Source organism: Trachinotus anak, unplaced genomic scaffold, assembly GCF_046630095.1.
Source record: "Trachinotus anak isolate AG129_WGS33_773 ecotype Australia unplaced genomic scaffold, CSIRO_AGI_Tana_v1 ptg000011l, whole genome shotgun sequence".
Taxonomy (NCBI): domain Eukaryota; kingdom Metazoa; phylum Chordata; class Actinopteri; order Carangiformes; family Carangidae; genus Trachinotus; species Trachinotus anak.
In genome coordinates this window covers 21269282-21292714 of record NW_027273862.1, presented here as the reverse complement: position 1 = coordinate 21292714, position 23433 = coordinate 21269282, and the positions used below count along the sequence as shown (strand labels likewise).

The 23433-nt window shown below is 40.0% G+C and overlaps 1 protein-coding gene across 4 annotated transcripts in view; it reads left to right on the top strand.

Annotated features, from left to right (window-relative positions):
- Nucleotides 1-9649, top strand: part of pcdh17 (protocadherin 17) — a 57496-nt gene extending 47847 nt beyond the window's left edge. For all 4 annotated transcript variants that reach the window (XM_071488897.1, XM_071488896.1, XM_071488895.1 and 1 more), the window contains exon 5: nucleotides 4976-9649. In XM_071488897.1, the coding sequence (XP_071344998.1) occupies nucleotides 4976-5679 (704 nt within the window). In that variant the 3' untranslated portion in view covers nucleotides 5680-9649. The remainder of the gene's footprint in view (nucleotides 1-4975) is intronic.
- The last annotated feature ends 13784 nt before the right edge of the window (nucleotides 9650-23433 follow it).

Genomic DNA, 23433 nt, shown 5'->3' with positions numbered 1-23433 from the left:
AAGGTGTGATACTAGATATTGTGTGTGGTGGGTGTATATGTCCATATGGGTATGTACCACTACCCTTGTTGTGTCGCTTTATTACGTATTTTCTGCTCCTCCAATCATAGTTTTCTGTTCTTGTGAATCTGCCATAACCACACAACGATGGCTCAATGCTGTACATCCTCTTAGATTGGAGCATGCAACTAACAAAGCACAGAGAACAAAAGAAAAAAAAACATTAATCTCAGAATTATTAAAATCATTAGAAAATAGTTAATAGCCCTCATTTCATTGTGTCCTTGTGTCACATATAAATTTGTGGTCTGTCACTATTAAAGTCGTTTTTTTGTTTGTTTTTTTTCAGTTTGGTGATGGTTATTGATTAGAAGTATTAAGTTACACGTATAAATTAACTCATACATGCACATTAACTGTCATACATTAAGAAGCATAAATGTACAAACATACATATGCAGTTTCAATCCACAACAGATCTAGTTCCCTGTTGTTTAGTCCTCGTCTCATTCTGTTTTTAATACATCAGACAGTCATTAAACTCCATGGTTTTGATGCCCTGCTCTGTTTTTAAATGGAATTCATCATTGAAATTATTCATTGAAATTATTCATAATTTATTCTGCAAGAACTGCCTCTAAAAATGTCCCAGTCACTTTAAAGAGATACATGTTGGGAGTGATTTTTACATTTTAGAAAAGGCACCTCATTGGCTTGGAAAGTAATTAACAAAGCCTTCATTCGTCTACAGTGGGGTCCAAAAGTCTGAGAACATTTTCCCCACTTGCACTGGCCTAACTCACCCTGGGCAGTATAAGATGTTAACAAACAACACAGTGAACCAGGATCACTCACTACTTCTTCTCTTTGCAGTGTCGCTGAATTAAGGATCTTTCTCAATTGGTAAATGTTTCTTTGACACTGTGTGTCCTTTTGCTATTGCTCAAAGGATTTCTTAGAGCAGCTTTGATACTTTTATATCTGTTTCAAGTGCTCTTAGCAGTAAAGATAACTGGCAGCTACATAGCTGCCCTATCTAGCTCATTGTTACCCAGTCGTGCTATTCTGCCCTAAAGCAAGGCAATTAACCCTGCCAAAGGTATAAGATAGCTGTGGCTGCTCACTGTTTAAAAAGCCTTCACAAGAATAAAAGAGTGTGTGGAGTTAATTAAACTTTTTGTTGGCAATAGATGTGTAATCAACATCTGATTTCAATCAGGGATTCCAGTCTACAACAGGGCTGCAAAGATACAAACATTAACTGTGCCTGTTGAATCCTGAGTTGTTTCTCGAGGCTCACATAGCCAGACCTACATCCACAGTGCTGTGACAGCGCTGGAGAATGGTCTAGATGCATACATTCTCTCACAGCCTGCAGCCGAGGAGTTTCAGTGAGTTCTGTGACTGAAGCTGAATCTGCCCTCTTCTTTTGATTCTGATGTCAAGATTTTTTGTTCATGCTTTATACTGAGTAATCTAAAGCTCTTGCTGCATGTGATTGCCTCATTCTCAGTCTTTTCTATTTGTTCCCATTTGGTTCAGGGCAGTTGTGGTTATAAGGTGCACTGTCCTTTTCAGGGCCTCTATGTAAGATTACATTTAAGGACAAATTAATCTTTAGCCATGCAATATCGGTGCCTGAGATTGCAAACCTGATAGATGAGTGAACACGGAAAGATAAAAAATGCTGCATCCCTGTTATGAACCAGATTGATATCTTGAGGTACCAGCTATCTTTGATTTTCATACAGATACTTTGAATTTCAGCTGAAACATAAAAGCAATGATGTTGCAAAAAAGAAAAAAAAAAGAAAAACCATGATAGATTGACGACATTTACTTACAGAAGACAAAAAATAATAAAACTTACAAGTGATTTGACGGCATATACTTAACATGGTAATTTGGTAATGTGATTCCTTTTCTGTATGATTTACTATATATTCACAAATAATGAATAAACCAAAAGATCATAGTGTTTCATGATCATACCATATCAAGTCATTGACTGAGAGATGAATCAAAATATGACAAGCGGCTGCTAGTTGGCTCATAGTGTATCTATCAGTGCAATTTATCTTGGACCAAACAGAGAGAGACTGGAGAGGAGGCAACTGAGCACGCCCCTGGTAGCCAAATCATTGCAGGCAAATGTGTCCTTGGTGGAGGTTTCTGTTGCCCATCCCAGAGAGCTGGTGGAGCCACAATGGAGAGAGAGAGGGAGAGATGAATGTCACCCTTGCTCTCATATGTCATATTGTTAGCCATAGATATTAGGAGAACGCCTCAAGGTTGGACGTGCAGCTGAGACATGAATAATCTATCATAGGTTCCCTCCCACTAAATAGAGGGAAATATGTCTGCATGGATTATTTATGCTTTAATATGCACACGGTGAATGGACAATCACCTCTGGGAGCATGAAGACATTGTAGGGGCCAAGTTAATTGTGTGTGTCTGGAACGCTTGCAAAGCTTGGTGTGTGTGAAAGGTAGTGGTTGTCCAGCTGTTAAGCTTGGTTACACGTAGGGTTAATATTTTGTGGTTTGGTGATGGATTACAGTAATAGCATGTTCTGGTTGGAAAGTGTATTCGAGTTTGTATTATTTATGCGCAAGCTTTCCACCAAATCATCCATCTTAGTGCTTTGACATGTTGTTTAGTTGTTTCATGTCAGATGCATTCACTCACTCCCACACCATTTAAATGTAGTCCCTCTCAAACTGAACCGGCTTCCGCTTCCCAGCTCACCTTGTTTCCTCCTCGGATGGCTGCCTTGACGCGGAAAATGCCAGACTCTAGTTGCCAGCGCTGTTTGGCTTCTTCAAACACTTTAAGCTCATCTCTACAGCTTAGGAGGACAGTCTCTCAGGAGTCTAGGCTGCTGACCCACAGCACAGAAGAGACAGCCTAGCCAAGTGCACTCAAGCATATCCACTCTGCCCGCTCATTCGCATCAACGAAAGATTGTATTAGTCCCAAGTTTGTGGTCTTTAAAGCAGCACTCTGCTCATGCTGTAAAGGTCCACACATCACATAATGGAATTGATGGGGTGGCTTTACAGCCCCTAACAGTAATGTTGTTGTCTTCTCACATTTGGTTGAGAATGATAGTGGAAAGTACAGCTCTCAGTAGCCTCATTCTAACTCCTTCAAATGCTGCTTTTCAATCTCTGTGTTAACATATTTCTCAAAATTCCACAGACAGACTTTGGTTTCAGACTTTAAACCACAAGAGGCTTGTCATGGGAAGATGAATTACACTCATTTAAACTGTGTTTTCCGTCCCATACTCGATATATATGAGGATGAAGATTCATCTTGAGGAGTAAAGGTTTAAACCATTAACATTCAGAAGGGGAGGTGGAAGCAAACAACAAGCTGTTTTCTGTTAATTATAAAAGTATGGATTTGACTGCTCAATTCAAATATTGCTGTATGCCACTTGAGCTACTGACACTTTCATCGGGCTGTACAAACATCAATAATGCAGAATTTAAGCCCCTATGAATAGACTTGCCTAATTCCCCTCAACAAAGGAAGCTGCCTCAGTTCTGTTGCTGTTGTATTTTAGCAAACAAGCAAGTGTTGCATTTCTATAAGAAACTAGAAGTGTGGTGTTTGTCCACAGCGTTTCGCTCCACAAACAGGCAGAGATGCATCACAGATCTCAAAACCAATATGCAAATGAGCCTTAGCTGCTGCATTTGTTTAGAGGCCTGCGCCAAGCGACCTTTAGATTTTACTGGGGAGCAGTGCAGCAAACTTGGGTTTGTTATTGCATTTTTGGGTTTGTCTAACCTGTACCTTGTGGTTTACACTTCTCTGACCAATGGAATGATTGATGGAAGACTGTGAAGGCAGCATATTATTTTATATTATATTACATGTGTCATGTAGTCTGTGCAAATAGTCTGTTTCAGCCCTTTTAACAGTTACAACAAATGCAAGGAATGAGTGGCAGTCATGAAACACAATCAGCATTGTCCATTTATCAGAGTCTGTTGTAGATCATTTACTGTATATTGCACTGTCAATTGTTGGGAACTATCAAGTTCTTTTGTGTTGTCTTTACTGCTAGGTTTCAGTTTGTCTACTCTTCCCACACGTCAAATGGAAAAATTCCATTTGTGGGACAACAGATGCTGTTTTTTTTTTGTTTTTTTTTTAATTTTTTACTTCATGCCCAAGAGGAGAAAAAAAATGTACTCCCCTTTTTTTTTTTTTTTTATTATTTTTTAACCAAGTTCTGGATCTATTTGACACAGGCATGAGCACTCCCATAATCAGCCAGAGTGTGCATCCTTCTGAATAGAGATGAAAGAGGGGAACACACACCCTCACACTTATACACACATGCGTGCACACACAACAACAAGGAGCCCACAAATAAACAGGCACAAACACACAGGGAAGAAGCACAAGCCATTTGGCACAGCCTCTCTGTCTAGGGAGGGCTTCAAAGCCCACTGACATGAATTTATGATAACGGCACTATGCCTTTGCCAAACCTCAACTGTTGTTGTTTTTCTCTCGCTCCCTCTCCGTCCCTTCTGTATGCTCTGCCATCCCCTTGATCAGAGCTTTGGAAAATGCTAGCAGGTGTCCCCCAGTCCCTTGGAAAGGTGTGTGTGTGTGTGTGTGTGTGTGTGTGTGTGTGTGTGTGTGTGTGTGTGTGTGTGTGTGTGTGTGTGTGTGTGTGTGTGTGTGAATGTGCACGCATGCACATGTGCATGTATGTACTGTATGTGCATGTGTGTTTGGAATGGGACATCCTAAGATGGCTCTTTCTTTTTTACATCATTTCATTTGGCTCTACTTCCCTAACTTTGGGCTCTTTGTACTGAGCAGTTTCATAATAGTTCTGTGATTGTGTTATCCTCTCACTGTGTGGTTTTACTCTATTCTATGCACACTACTGACATACATATCACTTTCTTCTCCATCTGTTCCCTCCCTTTCTTTCTGTCTGCAGATGAGGATTGTGTGAATTGTACAGAGGAGTGCCGAGTACTGGGTCATTCTGACCGCTGCTGGATGCCCCAGTTCCCTGCTGGAGGAAACCAGGCAGAGGGCATCGACTACCGCAACAATATGTTTGTGCCAGCGGGGATGGAGACTGTGCCCGAGACAGAGACCTACGAGGCTGTCAACCCCAATGGCAAGAAGACATTCTGTACATTTGGTAAAGAGAGGCGTGACCACACCATTCTGGTCGCCAACGTCAAGCCCTACTTGAAGGCGAAACGTGCCCTCAGCCCACTGCTCCAAGAGGTACCCTCGGCCTCTAGCAGTCCTACCAAGGGCTGCTCCACCACACACACCACTCCGTGCTCCTCTATGAAAAGCCCAGCTGATGGGGCTGAAGGCAAACCTCCTCCTGCCACCTGCTCTGGTCACTACGGGCCTCCTGATGGTCAGTACCTGTCACCAACCAAACAAAGCAGAGACCAGGGGGTCTACCCACCCTTACCTCCCTCAGACCCAGTGGCCAAGGTGCTTGCAGAGGCCCGCTCCAGGATCAGCCAAGAGGCAACAGGTGAAATGGAGTGTGTCCTGGAGCAGGTGGAGTCCGATGTGAACCGTGACGGAATGGATGCTGACCAGGTGGTGAGAGACATCGACAAACTATTGCAGGACTGCAGAGGAAGTGAGGCTACCGGCACACTCAGGAAGTGACACAAAGGACTGCAACAAAAAGAAGTAGGGAGGTAGAGAGAGGAATAGGATGCTATTCCAAAAACTCTCACACCAAAACTGTCACCAAAACAAAACAAAGTTGAATGGCTCTTATGATAGGAGCTCTTTTCACTGTACTTGTTGTTGAAAAGTACCGACATTGGACGGATGATGGGAACATTTATTATGTCAGCCATTTAGCACCAGTTTTGGTGCTAAGATCCCTACCAACAAAAAAAAAAAAAAAAAAAAAGAACTGTGTATCAAACATCTGAATTCTGCAGAATTTATAAACTCCTTTTGTTTTGGATTCTTAAGCAAATTGCAGAGGCTTATGCCTCTGGCACCTCGCAAGCTATTATCTAAGTGCCCACCAGCTCATAAGTGTGTTGTTCATGGTCTCTCGTGAAATCCTACATATCTAAGTGTGTGTAGAAGGATTTCTGTTATGTGTGATGGCCATAGAAACTGAATGAAAAAGGACTATTTATGGTCAGACATGACAATCTATGCGGAAACGGAAACAAAAATCTAATCTATTTGGGACAGTGAAAGACCAAAATACACAAAACAACCTTATCTTTTCTGACTTTAATATAGGTGTTTGACGTGTGATGGATCCTGTATCTGAGCGAGAAGAGATTGGTTAATCAGGGGTATGTTCACAGGGGTGGATTATGGACTTGGTGTTGGTGGGGCTTAAACGCTCCGCTGAAGGAGAATTGTTGAACAGTGTAACCATGTTTCACCTGTCATATGTAGCCACGTGTGTAAGTTGTGTCTCTCTCACACCTCTATTTAAATGTTCATGTTGCTGACCGGTGTAGTTGCACGCACCGATTTTAGACACGTGCACTACACATTTATGCATACACATGCTGACACACTCACATGCACTGATGCCCCGCACACACGCAAACACACACACACACACACACATACACACTAATGCTTAAACACAACTGGCCATCTGTGTAATTGTCTTACATGTACATCATCAGCTTTCAGTCCCTCGTGTACAGTGATTTATCATGTGTGTGACTATGCCTTAAGGCAATCACAAGTTGTATAAAAAGGGACATTTTTCCTCAACTGTGAAAAAATGATATCTATATGATTATATAGATGATTATATGTATGAATCCATGTATAGTGTCCAAATATTAACAAAATATTTATACATTTTATAAGAAAAAAAGAAATGAGGAATCTCAGAAAAGAAGTGTCCTAGAGTTAAGGTGAAGAGCAGGGTATTAACTCACTAAGAGGACACTGCCATTGTTTCGAAGACAAATATCCAAAAATATAAATAAACAAGAAAATGTCCCTTCACATTATCACTATACATAATATCATTATATGTGTAAATGTATCCAATTTAGATGTGTTTACATCAAAAAATTGACATATTTTTATTGATTTTACTGCAATTTCTGTGCATTTGAGCCAAATTGTTATGTGTACAAAAGCTATATTGTGTATTTTATTAAATTAATATATAGTTGTGTTGCAATATACATGGGCTTATATTGTATTTGGCAAAAGTTGCCTTAGTAGCTGTCGAACTCTGTGAGTTTGCTTTAGTTTGGGTTTTTGTTGGTCTTTTTTTCCTCTCTATTCTGCATCTTTGCAGGCTGGCTTCAGTGCTTTTGAGATGTCGCCTCTTTTTACCCTGAGATCCAGCTGGATCACCTATAATAACTGTTGAAAGCTTAATGAGCCAGCTGATCTAGAATACAATTCAGACCAACAACAAAAAGCAACAACCACACGATAACAGTTTGAATATTTTTACTGAGCAGATTTTTACAGGGCAGCTATTTTCTTTAACAATAACTAGTATGCGTATTTTGTGTTCATTATGTTTTTACTTTCTTTCCAAAAAAGAAACCTGCCATATGGAACGTAGAGTGGTTTCCTTGGTGATCATAAAACTGCCTTACTGTCTCTGCGGAGAGCTTGTTGTATCTGTGGAGCTTGTGACTGCTTATAAAGCCCTGGTCCACCAGAATGTGCATTTTCTATAAAGGACCAAACGAGGTTCTTTTTCAGCAGTCTGTGTTGTTTATGTATGTACTCCTTCTCGATACGTGTTAGTATTCTCATACTTTGCGGGGAAACTTGACATCTGAAATTCTATCTGAAGTTACTTTGGATTTGATGTGTTAGCTGTTTAGGTAGACGGTTTATATAACCAAGTGTCTTCACATTCAGGCTTTCTTAAGAAAAAAAAAAAGAAAATGATAGACATTTATTTTTGAAAATTTTGGCACATTTCGGCCACTCTCTGAAATAATAACGGGAGGTGCTTTTTCTAATATTCTCTGACGGTTAAATACGCAGAACAGTAGGCTATTAGACTAGGTGTGTTTTGGAAAATGTGACCACAATCACCAAATCTATGTAAGATGCAGCCATGAGAGGGAACAGTGACTTACATTCATAAGGCTCCTTGTGTACTTACTGTATAAAGTGGATCTGAGCTGAGTTGGAATCTTGACAGCTAATACAACATATTCTATTCTGCAAACATGTCACATCTAAGTGTTTTGATGTGTCTGTTCTTGCTATTTCTTAATTGAGGTACATGCTTAGGCGCCCTCCTGTCATTCTGCCATTGTGCGGTATCGTTACCTACCTGCCATCTTTTTTCTTTTTTTGTATCACCATTCATTTGCTTACTTTTTGCTCTTCAGCTGTTTGCTTTCTCACCTCTGAAGAGCAAGGAAACTGTTGCCTTTTCTCTGCTCTTTCGTCTGTAAAGAATTTGGTTTCAGTTTACCCATGCTCTTTTCCTGGGAGATGGCAGAGGCTGTTTTTAGAGAGGGCTTGGAGAAAATATTTATGGTTATTTTTAAATAAGATTTTTTTTTCTTTTTTTTGTTATCTCTCACTTAATATCTGGATAAATCAAGCAAGCCTGACATTCACATCATACAAAAAGTACAAAGAGTTAAAATGTGCTGTTCAAAATGTGCACCGCAACTGTGATCCTAACAAAAATGCTGATACACGTGCACACAAGCATACACCCAAATACACACACAAACACCCAGGCACTTCAGCAACACACTGCCTTTTATTTAAATGCATTGCCTCTTAAAGGTGAAGTAAAGGCTGAAAGAGAGGGTGAAACACTACCCAGACAAATGTGACACTTTCACACTTGTCGTCATGGTTTATTTTCTTTTTATCTCATTGTGCTCAGTCTTCATGCTGGATCAGGCATTCTCTACACTGTGCGTGTGTTTGCATGTGCTTGATTCGCTTTCATGCCCTCATTGTTCAACAAAACAATTCCTTTCTTCTTATCTAATTTCTGTTACATGTGTACAATAGATTCATTTCCAACTCGCATTAAAGCTCTATTGCTGTGGTCTCTCTTTCGTTTAGTCATTACTTAAAACAAAGTGTAGAGTTCACCCGACGATTCTGCCTTTTACTCAGATTCTGGCAGCAGCAAATGGTCACTGTCGCAGTTCAGGCACATTTTAAGCGCTGTCCCCTCTAATGGTCTTCCACTGGCCCAGCCACTGTCTGCACACTCACAAACTGTGGGCAGGAAATGAGATGGGTCCAGTGGATGGAAGGTGTTCTCTAAAGCCATGCCCCTCCCCGCTTCCCCCTCTCAGGCTATTTGCTGTTTAATAGCGCAGAGGCTGCTGCTGAAGTCAACACATAGTTGGAGATTGAGCATAATGTAAGGCCTCTCATTATTGTCTAATTAAACACTGTTGGCATCATACACTGTTGGCAGTGCATTACTCAAATCTAGAGTGGGTTATTTTTGCCCACTTGAGACTGTTGGTTTTACCAAGTGATTAGGATGGGGTCTTGATGAATGTGGCTTAACGCCTCTGGTCTCTGACTCACACTGATGCAGGTGCACACAGACTCAGACAGCCACTGCTACACACACACACACACACACATACACACACACACACACACACACACACACACACACACATAGAGACAACATGCCATTTTGGTTAGTTAAAACAAGCACCCAATGTTTGTCAGTGTCGTCCCCTCACCCCCAAGCCCACACTGATACCATAGGGCTCCACGCTACAATGGGCAACTGGTGAAAAGACCAGGGACATTCATTTGTATGGATTATTTCAACTGCTATTGTCTAAAGGCTGTGTTCATTGTGATCTATCTGAAAAAAAGATGAAAAGATCCAATAAAAAAAAAAAAAAAAAAACAATTACTAATAACGTTTGCTCTTGTCCTTGTGTGAGTTGGTTGAGGAATAGCAAGTCATGGATTTGATTTCATTTCTCATATCCCAAGAGATAACCTTGCACGCCCGATATTTTTGTTCTCTCAAGCATCTGCACGGCCAATTTTGCCTTGTCAAATAGGATTGCATTGTTTACTTTGCCTGTGCCAGCTTACTTTGGAAAAGATAGAAACAGGCTTTTTCAATTGCCCTCCTTGGTGTTAAATGCGCATATGCAAGCACCTCAAACTCAAGCATACACACACAAGCACACACACACTGACTTCAGTTATTTGCTTGGGGCGAAGGATTCTTCATTCATCACATTAGTTCACATTTTCGCCACACAAAAGATTACTGTTCATTCCGTGGTTTTTTCTTTTTTTCTCTAATGGCTCAGAGGCAAATAAATTGGTGCTTGAAATTATGTATACTAATTTTTCTCAGATAAGATGTTGCACTCCACCCTTCAGCTACATTCGCATTCGGAGGCCAATTTGAAGTCTCTTCAACACCAGCCTGTGGTTAGAGAGATATACTGTATGCTTCCCATTTGCTCAGTCAGATCTGGTTTGTGTAATTCGTAATATATGGCTATTAGGCAGTAGACGCTCTGAGTGGGAAATACATTGACAGTGGCAGATGTGACCTCCTTGGTATTGTGTTGTTCCCCAAGAAGAATAGTTGCCAAACTTTTAAGAGCTGACTGGTACTTAAAGTATTAGTGCTTTGGAATGAGTTTTTAATGTCCTTTTACAGTGTTTTCCAATACAAAATGACAGACCATGGAAACTAATGATACACTATTACATTAAACTCAGGAAAATATTCCATCATCACTGTTTAATTGTAGAAGTACATATGGCTGTATGCCTTTGTGGCTCCACGCATCAATCAACATACTGCTGTCTAAGGATTAAAGTTAGTCATTTCACAGACTGCAGTCTTTCTAAATGCTCATTCAGGACTATCACATCCTAACAGCAAAACATCTTCCCATAACCCCGCACTGGATATTTTCTTGCTGCTGGAGAGAAAACTTTTTAAGAGTTAGAATATAAAACTAAAATAATTTGATGGATGACTCGTGTTTGTAGTTCATTAAGATTGATCTCAAGATCCATCTTAATACACCTGGATTTTTAAAACGAACCGGGATGGTAATATTAGTGCGTCATGTGTACAAAAATTCTTTGCCAAAAAGGGACACATTCAAACACATCAAGATAAATAATTAGTGGAATTATTCATTATTTGAGGAGGAATAGATCAAATTAATTTTCATTTGACCACAGAGGGAATGTTTTACCCCGTACTGGATTTGCAGACTATTGGTATGCACTAAGGCTTTTTTCTGTTCGTATCTAACTAGTCGCCTCAAGGCAGATATTAATTAAAAAGATAGCAGAGTTACTCTGCCATCTTTTTAGCACCATTTCGAGGACTGCTGCAGCTACATGTAGCGGCATCTCATTTGGCCCAAGGGTAAGAGTTTTCTTACTGTGTACCTTGAAGCTAATAACAACCTGTCCTCTTGTACGTGTCAGTCAGTCTCAGTCATGGTCTCTCACAACTTGTGTGTGTGGACTGTTGTATGGGGGACTGTGAGCAGCTAGAGGGACATAACGTACAACAAACCTGAGCATAGTAACAACCTCACAACACCATACACACATTACATTTGACAATGTGGATCAGTGAGCAACATATGTAATAGCTTAATATGTATATGTTTGTGCACTACACAGAGCAAGAACATTTGCAAACTGAGTTGGAGATCTCAGAGTAATATTAGATAGGAAAATCATAGTTCTGCATTTTAATCGATGTCCTTGATCCAAATAACTGTGCTAACAGGATTTAATCAAGTACTGTTCTGTAGTGAGCTGGCTAAAAAGGCAAATTGAGAGGAGATCTTTTCAGCATGAAGAAGAGAAGGTATTCATCATTTTCCATTGTTAAAGGACAGGGGTCCTCCTTTCATTTGTGGCGATGTTCAAGAAGGAACAGCAAATTGAAATACGTGTGTGTTTGTGTGTGTGAGACTGTCTGAAAGGGAGAGAGAATGTGCGTGTGTGTGGTTGCATAAAAGAGACATGAGAGACAGTGAGGGTGGAAATTTGAATGTATGTCTCACATCAGGGACAGTCATGCGTGACGACTTTGATTTGATGCCACTGACAAAAACACACAAAAACGCAGAGGGTATCTATGGCCACGGTGCCTGAGTGGGTGTTTAAGAGAATCACTTCTCAACAAAAAGAAGAAGGGATGATGGCACACACGCAATCATGGCAAACAACATCACATGCCTAAATAACAATGTATGGAAGTGTGAATCCACCGCTGTGATAAAGGCAATCTGCGTACATGTGCATCCAGACTCTATTGAAATTCTTGTCTTGTCTCCTTGTCTGAAAGAGAGGCATTCTTCAGCCTGTATCCACTGCAAACTGTATCCTGCACGCTTACGAGGACACATGTCACACGGTGTCAGCTGCTGATGCTATTCATACGGTAGACGACATAAACAGCATCTTGTGACTCGCTATCAGATAATGGAAGTGCTGAGGATGTCACCCCTGCTGTGCGTCTCTCCCCATTGGCTGAGATACTGTTTAATTAAAAATCTGTAAATATTTTTCTGGACCCAGGTCAATATGAAAGAGAAACCTATAGAAAATGACAGCTTTTCCGATCCAGAAAAGATTCAGCGCAAATGAAGACACAAAAAAAGCAATTAGCACATGTTTATTACACTCACAGCCATTCTAGAAACTTGGGACTTTGACTCTGTGCACCCAGCACCTCTTTCACATTCAGGCCCTTCTTTCCAGTCACCTCCAGGACAAGCAGTGTGTTAAGTGTTCAAGTGTTTCTCACCCGAAGCAGAATAGAAAGCAGCAAAATAATGGCTCCAGACAGCCTCTGTGAAAGGGCCAGCTACCATCAGTGAGGGAAAATGCTAGATGAAAAGGTCAATAAGCAACACGGGAAACTTAATATGAAGTAGACATATGAATTCCATCACATGGATTAGTGCCCCTGGCAAAGTACGGGACTGACTGACACTGCTGAATCAATTCATAAATATCCAATGTCTGGTGTGTAAGACACTCAAGAGCTAAGAGGACCTTTCACAAAATGTCACTTGGACTTTTAACCAAATTTTATTCAGCTCTTTTGCCTCCTGTTAATCGTACATTTTTCACATTTGGTGTTTCTAGTCAAATTAGATACAGTCTCTGAGTTTCTTGGAGTGTAGTGCTTCTTTGAGGTTTCCTCCATAGATGTTCCTGGGTAGTCATGCTACTCACATATTACTTATGTATAAGTCAGAAAATGCAAACACCTAAGACCATGTTGAACACTAATATTATTGCTTCTAATTTGTAAATTTATGGATATAATTATAATTATTGTTTTTTCCTAAGTATAATATGCTTGGATCAGTTATTTCGATTGTCAGTTCTCAAGTGATTTTATTGTTAGACTTTGATAACTTGCCACAGAGGCCATCAGAGAGAGGATGTACGGGATGAAAAAGAAGACAGATGCCTAAATGGCTGTACGATAACAACAGGATGTGATTTGGACAGAATGTCAGAAGGGAACAGGAAGGTCAATATTCCAGTAACAGAATATGACCTTGGGGACAAACGTCTTATTATTGAAGCTGTTCTCCTTTGGCAGAGCTACACCATTGATCCCTTGCTCTAATATCAATTAGCCATGCCATCATTAACTGAGTTTTAGCACAATGTCATTTTGACAGTGTTTTTTGGGTTATATTTTCTGAGCTACCCAATTTGTCTACTCCATAGTTAAACATCATTTGAGAAGGGAAGCTAGTGGAAGTGCGATCTTTCTCAAATCAAGGTTAAAAGCAGAGTTGGAAATCTTTGCATGATATAATCTCCTATTAAAATTCCTCCAGGGGAAGAGTCATTATCCAGTGTAAGGTCAGTGCAACCCAATAAACAGTATATGTGCAATGTTGAGTTCAGTTTCACACATATAAGTATGCATGCAGAAACACTCACACACACACACACACACACACATGCACCCCCCTCACCAATTACTTTTCCTGCATGATAAATCTCATGATAGGAAAAATAAATTAGTGTGGAAGATAATTAAATTTACCTTAATAGCTTGTGCTCTTTATCTGCCATATTGACTCTCTTTGTTAAAATAAGAACATAAATGACATTTCCAAGCAATTATGTGATTCAGTGCCGTGAGTTCTGTCTTTTTGGTATTTCTCATCATCAGCACTGCTGCACTGCAGATTGTGTCCAGCATGGTAGATAAATATACATCACAAACAGCAGCAGAAATCCTTAGATTATCTAAGAAAAAGCAATTTTTTTCGACTCTGAAAAACAGCATGCATATGCTGTATAATCGCAATCACTGTCCAAAGCAAACCATGTATTTTAAATTTTGAATTTTTCTGAAAACTAAACCTATGGGTGTTCCATCTATTCTCCTACATCTTATGCCACATAAAACTTTAAAAACTTAGAACACAAAAGGTCTAGAGGTAGTAATAGTACAGAAACATTGTGTTGAAGGTGAAATTTGACATTTTCTGTTGTTGCTGTTGTCAATAGTAGTGAAGTTATGCTGGTTCACCAGCGTTTCTTTGCATGGAGATGCCTCCACCAGGATAATACTTCATTTTGATGGCTGAAGACTTTGACCTTGAGAGTCATTTGGCCACAGTGAAAATCTGTGAGACATTTGTCTGCTGGCACCTTTTCAAAGACTCAGTCTTGGCCAAACTACAGGCTTTTGTATATTATACTATGTACAACAACAGAAGCTGGCAACTTTTGGTCGGATCAAAGCCTTGTGCCTCTGCTTTCCTCCCTTTGTTTTCAAAGTTTATGTATCTCCAGTATGAACACAGGGACGTCGGCCCCTCTCTGAACTCAGAGGCACGGCTGGCAAAGGCAATTAAAGCCTCTGACAGCATGCCTGCATATGATTAGACCATCCTTTAGAGCTTTGAACCCCCACCCCCACCCCTGACTACTCCCCAAACTTATACATTGAAACACTGGCGAAAAATGAATGCGCATTCTGCATCAATGACGAGTGAGGAATGGAACGATCAAATACAAATCAGCAAGGGAAAAACAAACAAAGAGTTGCTAAATAAGCTGAGCGACAGACAGAGGCCTTTTCCTCGGCTAATGGCTAGTGCAAATAGAATGGGCCTCGAGGGATTTAAAGGCTGCGGCTGACAGTTAAAGCAGTCTAAAGCTGATCCACAACAAAGTGCGAATGTGATGCATCCTCACAGTACCAACCTAGACAGGATAAGAGGGTGTAAATAACAGGCAGTCCCCAGAGATGTGTACCACATAACACAAAGACTCCCTGGTTTGGGTGTTTGATTTGTTTGAATGCTATCTGACATTTACTTAACCAGCTGCAGGGAAATTATCTTTAAGGATTTTCATTTGGCTCAACAATGGCCTTACCCTCTGTCTGTCTTTCTCCGTTTGGGGGGCCACCACACAAAACTGTAATACATATATTAAATGAGAATGTAATGCACATTATGTTTTGCTTGTGTTTTGTATGGGACAGTAATACATCTTTGTCGAAAAAAGCCACCATAACACTGATGCACTGCTACAAGATGAGCATTTGGATTCACAGTGAAATCATGCTAGCCTGAGGTTATCCAGGAAAAAAACAGTGTTCCATTTCCATTTATGTCTCTTTCTGTTCTTATCTGGTCCAACATCGCTGCCATCACATCTCTGTTACCTTAATGGAAAACATAAGAGATGCCCTTCTAATGTTTCCCCTGTCAGATATACTGCTCTTTTTCTGCCTGCCTTTGTCTCCCTCTTCCTCCAGACCCCCCAGACTATCACAGCGAGTGACGTGAGCGTGTGTGAGTGAGTGTGTAACTGTGCATGTTGTGCATCTGGGCTAGTGTTACAGCTCAGATCACAGCCCAGTGAACATCTGAACACCCTGTTTTCAAGTGTCAGCTGAGTGGCAGAAGGACAGTGACAGTGCTGTCTCAGATCTGCTGTTCATGTGGCACAATGCACCTGACACCAGATTATAATAAGGTGTCACACTGTACATCAAAGGACCTGAACTCAGCCAGGTGAGTCGAGCCAAATGACTTATTTTGCTTCTGAAAAATCACGTGTAGATGTTAATTGATTGCTTTATCAGTTTATTGATCAACTGATCAACAGATCAAGCTGCTGATAAAATAATTGATTCACTTTCACAAACTTGCCCCCAAGGTGCCAAGCCCCCATGGGCTAATGAGACATAACCATGTTTGATGCCAATATTTGTGCAGAAATATATTCCCAAAGCAACGGGAATATGGCTTTTCTCTGTAGCAAGAGATGAAAGAGAGTAGCATGACATTGTTGCTCTGCTGCAAAGTTTTTAGGGAGAAGGTCTGGTCATTTCAGTGACATAAGGTTATCCCTTCTGTAAGAGAAACTGACATCTCAAAACTGTTTAGCCTATAGTAAATAATGGACAATGTGATATACTACTAAATGTTAATAGACTTATGGTGCCACAAACCTCAAATGTCAGATAGAAGTGCAAAAAAAGAAAATGTTGCAGGTTTTTCACTGCTTTGTCCATTTCATCACCTGCAAAGTCATTTTTACATGCAAAAACTCTTTGCAGGGCCAGATGGTTCAGTCCTAACGTACATGAACCGTTAAATTTCAAAAGGTTGAGATGGTGCCACGGGTGGCAAAGCTGCAGCTGGCATGCTACTGTGAGGCCTGTGTGGTATCTAGACCACATCCTCTCCTGATGGCATAGTCCAGGATCACTTTGGCACAAGTTGATGCCCGATGATGACTGGCAGGGTCATAAGAAGAGCCCAGAGCCTATAAAATGTCAAATATAGAATAGAGTGACTCTTTATTCATTAACACAAAATATGCCAAGAAATGTATTAAATAAATCTAATTTGGCTCAATTTTGTATTTAAATGTTCTATTTCAAGCAGACTATGTTTATATAATATATGTTAAATGTAATATATGTCCATATAGTCCATTTGCATTTATGAAAGCAAAAACATAAATGAACACATAATTAGAAAATTGAGCCCTTAAGAAATTTAAACAATTTCATTTATTGACATAAATATCTAGCCTAAACCAATATGTATATTCATGTTATGGACATATGTTATGTATATATCTATATATCCATCCCAAAGCCTGTCAATATATATTGATATTTGATATATAAATATAACAGATGGAAATGAATGTTTAAAATGAATAAAAAAAAACATGTATTAGCATATAGAATTTGTATATGTATATTGTTCTAATAAATGTACATATGTAAATTAAATAGCCTATATACCATTAAAACACATGGTCACACCAGATAACACCATATAAAAATTCATTGTATAGATATTTTAATATATGGATTTATATAAATTTTACTATGCATATTTCACATATGTTATAAGCTAATATCATCATATATGGAAAGAATGTGTATTGTGATAATAATAAAAATATATTTATATTACACTCGTTTTAACTGATGAAATCATGCTATACGTAATTTTAAAATAGTCCATATCAACTGATTGCTGATAGTTTACATTTATGTCAAAATGCACACAATACTGCCACTGGATAACTCATTACAAAATGATTTTTTTTTTCCTTAAATCATAAAATATAAGGGAAGAAGCACACATTTTTTAAGGATTGAAAGGGAAGAAAGATCAGCTTGTCATATTTTATCTCTCCACTATTCATCTTATCCAAATGTGTTGACCTAAATTCAATATGTGCATGTTGGATCGAGAGGTCTGTGATGTTATTGCTCCTTCTGTTACAGCCGAATGGATCACAATCACACGTTCCACGGCAGTTGGTCATGAGATAAGAGGACAGATCCATTTTTGTGCTAGCAATCACTAAATGTATTTAGTGATTAGCTTTTAATATGATATTATTGTTGGTAAAACAAGTACTGTCTCAGTATGATCTTTGAAAATATGACAAAGCACTGAATAATTACATTTGAAAAATTCCAAAGAAATGTCAGACACAATCGCTGGTGCTTAGAATAATCTACACCGCCTGGAAAAGGATGCCGTTGTTTAATGTTTATAATGTAATTCTAAATGCTTTGATCACAGCAAAATTTCATTCACCTCCACTGTACTAGGATGGCAGCATAATTCTCACTGGCAGGGATCTCATAACCTTGGCAAATACGACCAACAACTATCTGCATGGCTAACTCTTGGAAAAAGTGGGAAAATATGTTTATTTGTAATTTGGATGAACTGACATGAGTTGCTTTTACCTGTAGTCCAATGAATGAATTGTTTGGCACATTAAAGTGAGTGCAACGTTCTGCTAATGTGTGGGGAAAACAAGACTTCCCCTTAGAGAGCCGACAGCACTCAACAGACGACTGCTTGTTGTCACACATAGGTTATGTAGGCCAGGATATGTAGACTGGCGAGTACAAAGGAGAGCACTCAGCACCACCCCTCTAAAACTTGTTCATAAATACTGCAGGGTGACGCTTTGTCTTTCTGCTGCACTGAACCTACCCCCGCTTACAAGACAGCTGTGCTTTGGCAATGTGCTTTGCAGCCGTACACAGCATACACCCTGACAGGCCCCATATATTCTGATGTTTTGTAGTTAATGTTTAAATGCTTTTACTGCCATGCCAATAAAAAAAAAAAAACTGGTAATGTACTTCCTCACAAGCAGGAGATAGAGAAAGGGAAAAATAAGGAGCATGAAGCATATTTGGAGATATAAGTTGGAAAATGTTTTGACCAGACTGCACAAACCTGCAAATCTGACGTCTTTCTGATGTGGAATTGCAACATTTTCTAACATCATTTATCTAGTTTGCACACCTGACAGCGTTAAGCTTTGCATATACAGTGAGGCTCTACAGTGGTGTGATGATGATGATGTGCTAAGCTCTTTAAGGTCACAGTAGTTTCAAATAGCAGAGCAGGTGAATCATACACCTGATTAAAAACTTAAACCTCTCCCCAGGAGATGTTGCTTCGTTAGAAAAGGAGTAATTTGGAAAAAAAAGGTCTGCTTTTGACAGGTGAATGTCGGGGAGGTTTGCATTTCAGCATGAAGCCTGACACTTGTTTACACAGTGAGTTCAAAGCTGTCCAGCTTACAACCTGATATAGCTGCTTATTTGGATGAAAAGTAAGACCCTGTAAAAACCTTTATTTGCATAAAACCGTTGATTTAACACAGATGAGTGCGCAGGAGAAAGCAACGGCCGCTTTGCTCAGATTAGAGGAGTTTATTTGTCACATTAGTCAGATTTACCTGGTGTTGGTGTTGACTGTGTGGAGTAGGAGCAGAAAGGGAGGCATGGGGAGAGGAAAGGTCATAGAGAATCACAGCGAGGGAGAAGCACTGTTGGGTAGGTACAAGGAAAAAGAAGAAAGAAGAAAGAGAGGCATTCATTCGGTACCTCCTTGCCTCATAAGCTGCTCCCTCACCTCCTCCTACTGATAATAACTAGCTTTTCACATTGTGAGCCACAGGAGAGAGGAAAAGCTCCCTTTGCTCCTGCTTCCTGCATCCTAGGAGGGCTTGATATGTTGGAGAGGAACCGAGCACCTCTGCCGGACTGAACCTCTTCTCCCCTCAGTGTGGTGGCTGGAAGGATGTCTGCTATGACAGCTGGAGGTCTGTTTTGATGAAGGAGGGCTGTGGAGTTAGATAAACTGCCAACTGATGTCTGCTTTAGAGGGGACTGGGCTCTACGATACAAACAAAAAGACCAAACAAGACTGAGAGAGAGAGAGAGAGAGAGAGAGAGAGAGAGAGAGAGAGAGAGAGAGAGAGAGAGAGAGAGAGAGAGAGAGAGAGAGAGAGAGAGGCAAAGAAAGAGATGAAAGGGGAGAAATGTATGGCAGGGCTCATGGTGACCATATGTCTTCTTGCCTTCTGGTGTAACCTCTGCTTGTCTCATTTGATTAGCTGGCTTATGTGTTACTGGTCCAAAATCATAGAGGTCACATCATCATAAATCCACCATGTAAACAAAACAGAGGGGGAGGTAGACAAAGAGGGCAGATAATCAACCAGTCTTCCTCACAAGTCCTAATGTTTGTTCTCTCTTTGGCATTTTGTTCATGAACAGATGCTTGAGCAGATGAATAACATGACTTTGAAAAGGCCATGGCTAACTACCATTTTAGTGATTATATTGCAAATTATGTTCCTATCTGTAGACTGGATGTTTTTGTGTGTGCGTGTTTGTAAGAAGAAGGAAAAACAGAAGAAGAAAAAAAATTGGGATGTATTCTTGGACCAAATTCAGGCTCCCTTTTGTGCCAATTTCCCCTACCTGGTACTAACTGCTATACCAGTCATCACTTCTCAATTCTTACAGACGAAACCTTTTCCTGCACCTGGTTTTGTTTAGCCCCTCTTTTCATCAGGGTCAATTGGGTAGCCGAGCTCTGCTGGGATTCCATGACAGTTTCATGAGTGTTCTCTGCTGCTGTTTTTGCGCGACATGTTTTTGTTTGCCTCCGTCTGGACGTGTGCCTGCTGTTGTGTAAAAATGAGGCTTGTCTTACAATAGCTAATAAAGTTACGCACCATAGTGCTGATGCTCCAAGCTCATGCTATATTCCTTTCTCCCTATTTTAGCTCGCCTTTTGATTATTTTTGTCTCCCCTCCTCATGACTTCACAGTCTTTTGCTAACTTTTCACTCGTCTCTCATTTCCCTCCCCTCCCTCTCTCTTTACATCTCTGTTCTTCTCTTGTCTTCACACAACAGTGTAACCATGTCTTGCCATGCTTTGTGGATTGTGCTGTTTTCCTGAAATTAGAGTCACATGCTGCCTCTTATCCAAATATAAGTATGTTCGGGCCTCTGCATTTAGTTGTCAGTCACAGCTACAAGCCTCCACTCATCACAGTGTCATAGGTGTTGATGAGAAAAAGACTGCAACCTCTATTCTCATGCGAGCATTTGGGAACAGCTCAGCGGCCCCATCAATCCTGCCTCCATCAGACTGACAGAGTCGTAATAACACAAATTGCTGTGACTTTCAAATGCAAAATGAAGGTAAATCAGTAGTCAGCTCACATCTTCTGCCATTCTCACAATGATGCAAAAAATGAGACAAGGTGATGTTATGAATAATAAAATTCACTTTCATGGTTACAGGAAATTTTCTAAGACAGATTTCCAAGAAGAGCTCAGTTTTGTTTCTTGTTTTCTTTTTTCTTTTTTTCTTTTTTTTTTTTTTTAAAGATACAACTGATTTTCTAATGTTGACTTAACAAGGTGAGTTGATGTAGAAGATATTTTTACTCACATCAACAGCTACAGCAGGCACTTTAGAGCTGGAGAGTCTGACACCCACTCAGGGTGTTACACTCACACTTGCCCAGTGCCATTACGGCTTTTTCTCTGTTGGCAACTGTGCAGCTCCCCTGGATCAACTGATGGTTCAGTGCCTTGCTCAACTGTACTCTGATGGAAGTGGTTGAGGGTAAGAGTGGTACTCAGTCAGTTGTTTGTAGTCAATCCAGAACTGGCAAATTTTCAGTCAGAATCCTCTTTCACTAACCTCCAGGCTACTACTGGAGCCAAGTGTGTGTGGTCCTGGAAAAGTATCGAAGCTTGTTTTGTAAATGTCTCACTTTGTTTAGAGGTAAGCTGCAGAGCGATGCCAGATTAGGTTACCCACTAGGTTGGTGCTGAGCACCCCTGAGAATAAAGACCTGATAGTTTGCATTGTGTTGTTGTTTAATTGGATCTAATTAGACATCCCCTTTCCTTATTTGCTTCTATTCCTGCCTCATTTTTTCCCCCATTGCAACATCCTTTCAGACGGTCTTGTTTTTGATGAAGGGCTATTTAAATCACTGAACTTGAACATGCTTCACCCACCAGTAATTTTCGAATGGTTTCCTCATCATTCTACACGAGTGGCGTGCAGTGACTTTTACAGATACACAAGCAGAGCCAAAGAACCACATATCCCCTCCCCCACAATTCACCACCTCCACGTGCTATTCACCTGTTTACTTGCACCACTGAGAGAAATGGACCAGACTAATACATACCTTTTCATGACAAAAGTAGTCACGAATCTTTCTTAAATTCAGGGCCTGTCTTGTCAACTTACAACTCCAGTGATTTTGTGCTGCCTGTCCTTCCTGTGCTGAAAGTCTCTCTCCTGCATCTTGCTGCTTTCTGCCTGGCTGAAGAAGTATTAGGATTATTCCTTTGAACTGACAGTAAACATATCCCATGTGCGGTATAGAGGGAAAATATCTAAAAAAATCACATCAGTGCTAATGTTCAAAATATTTACCATTCCCTGACAATCAATTAAACAATTAAAATAAAAAAAAACAATGAATCATTGTCTATATTTAGCTTTAACTGGTCAAGCACAGGTTTCCTTGCTTGTCCTGATGGCATGCCAGTGTTCTAGATACAGTCTATGGGCAAATGCTAGACAGATCCTGCCCAGGGGCTGTCCTTGGGTTATTTTATCAGTGGTGACTATCATAAGACTACTCCGTCACTGCACTAGAAGCAGCAACAGTCCCATTGTGGTTTGTAATGTTTCAGCAGCACTGGCCATTACTAATGCTGTGCTGCAGTGTCTCTAAACATTTGTGACCTTGTTAATATTGACCACACATAATATGATATATTGAAGTACTAAATGCGAACAATCATCAGACAGAGGGATGTCCAAAGAAATCAGAGAGTATCTCATTTTTCACAATTACTTTGCACTCAAAAAAACAACAACAAACAAACAAAAAACCAAAAAAAACCCTGATATTTTATTACTCATTTTCTACCCTGATTCATGTTCTTGATCTTGTTGTGTTTCTTGCTGAAAGCAGACAATAACCACAGCAGTTTACAGGAAATGGGGTAGTGACAAGGCAAGAACAGCTTACTGTATATGTTATGTAATAGACAGTGAAAAGATAACTAAGGAGAAATACCAATTAAATTATTTTGAATTAACTTCAGAGTTAAACATTTAAAAAATATTTTCCTTTTTATTTCATTCTAAATGTATACAGTAAATCTGTGACTTTATAAAAAGTAAAGCAAAATGCCCTGAGCAAGGTACATAAAATGCACCGAGCACGTCTGCTGTACATTGCTAATAATAAACTCATATCATCAGCTTATTTTCTGTCTCTGTATTTGTTCTTTGTTTATGCAGAGGAAAAGGGTGGGTATCCCTAAAATTACCCCATTGTTTCCAAGCTAACAACAGGACATGACTCTACAAAATGACTGCATGGGTATGGAGCATCTACTGCAATCAATGTCAGGCTGGTGCATTCCTTAACTGCAGTAATGAACCCATCTCTCATTTTTATGGCATGATGATGTCATATACCAAAAAGCTACATCTTGTCTGGAGTGGTCCCACAAACATGACAAACTCAACATACTGCCTTCCCTGTCAGTTGATCACATTAAATA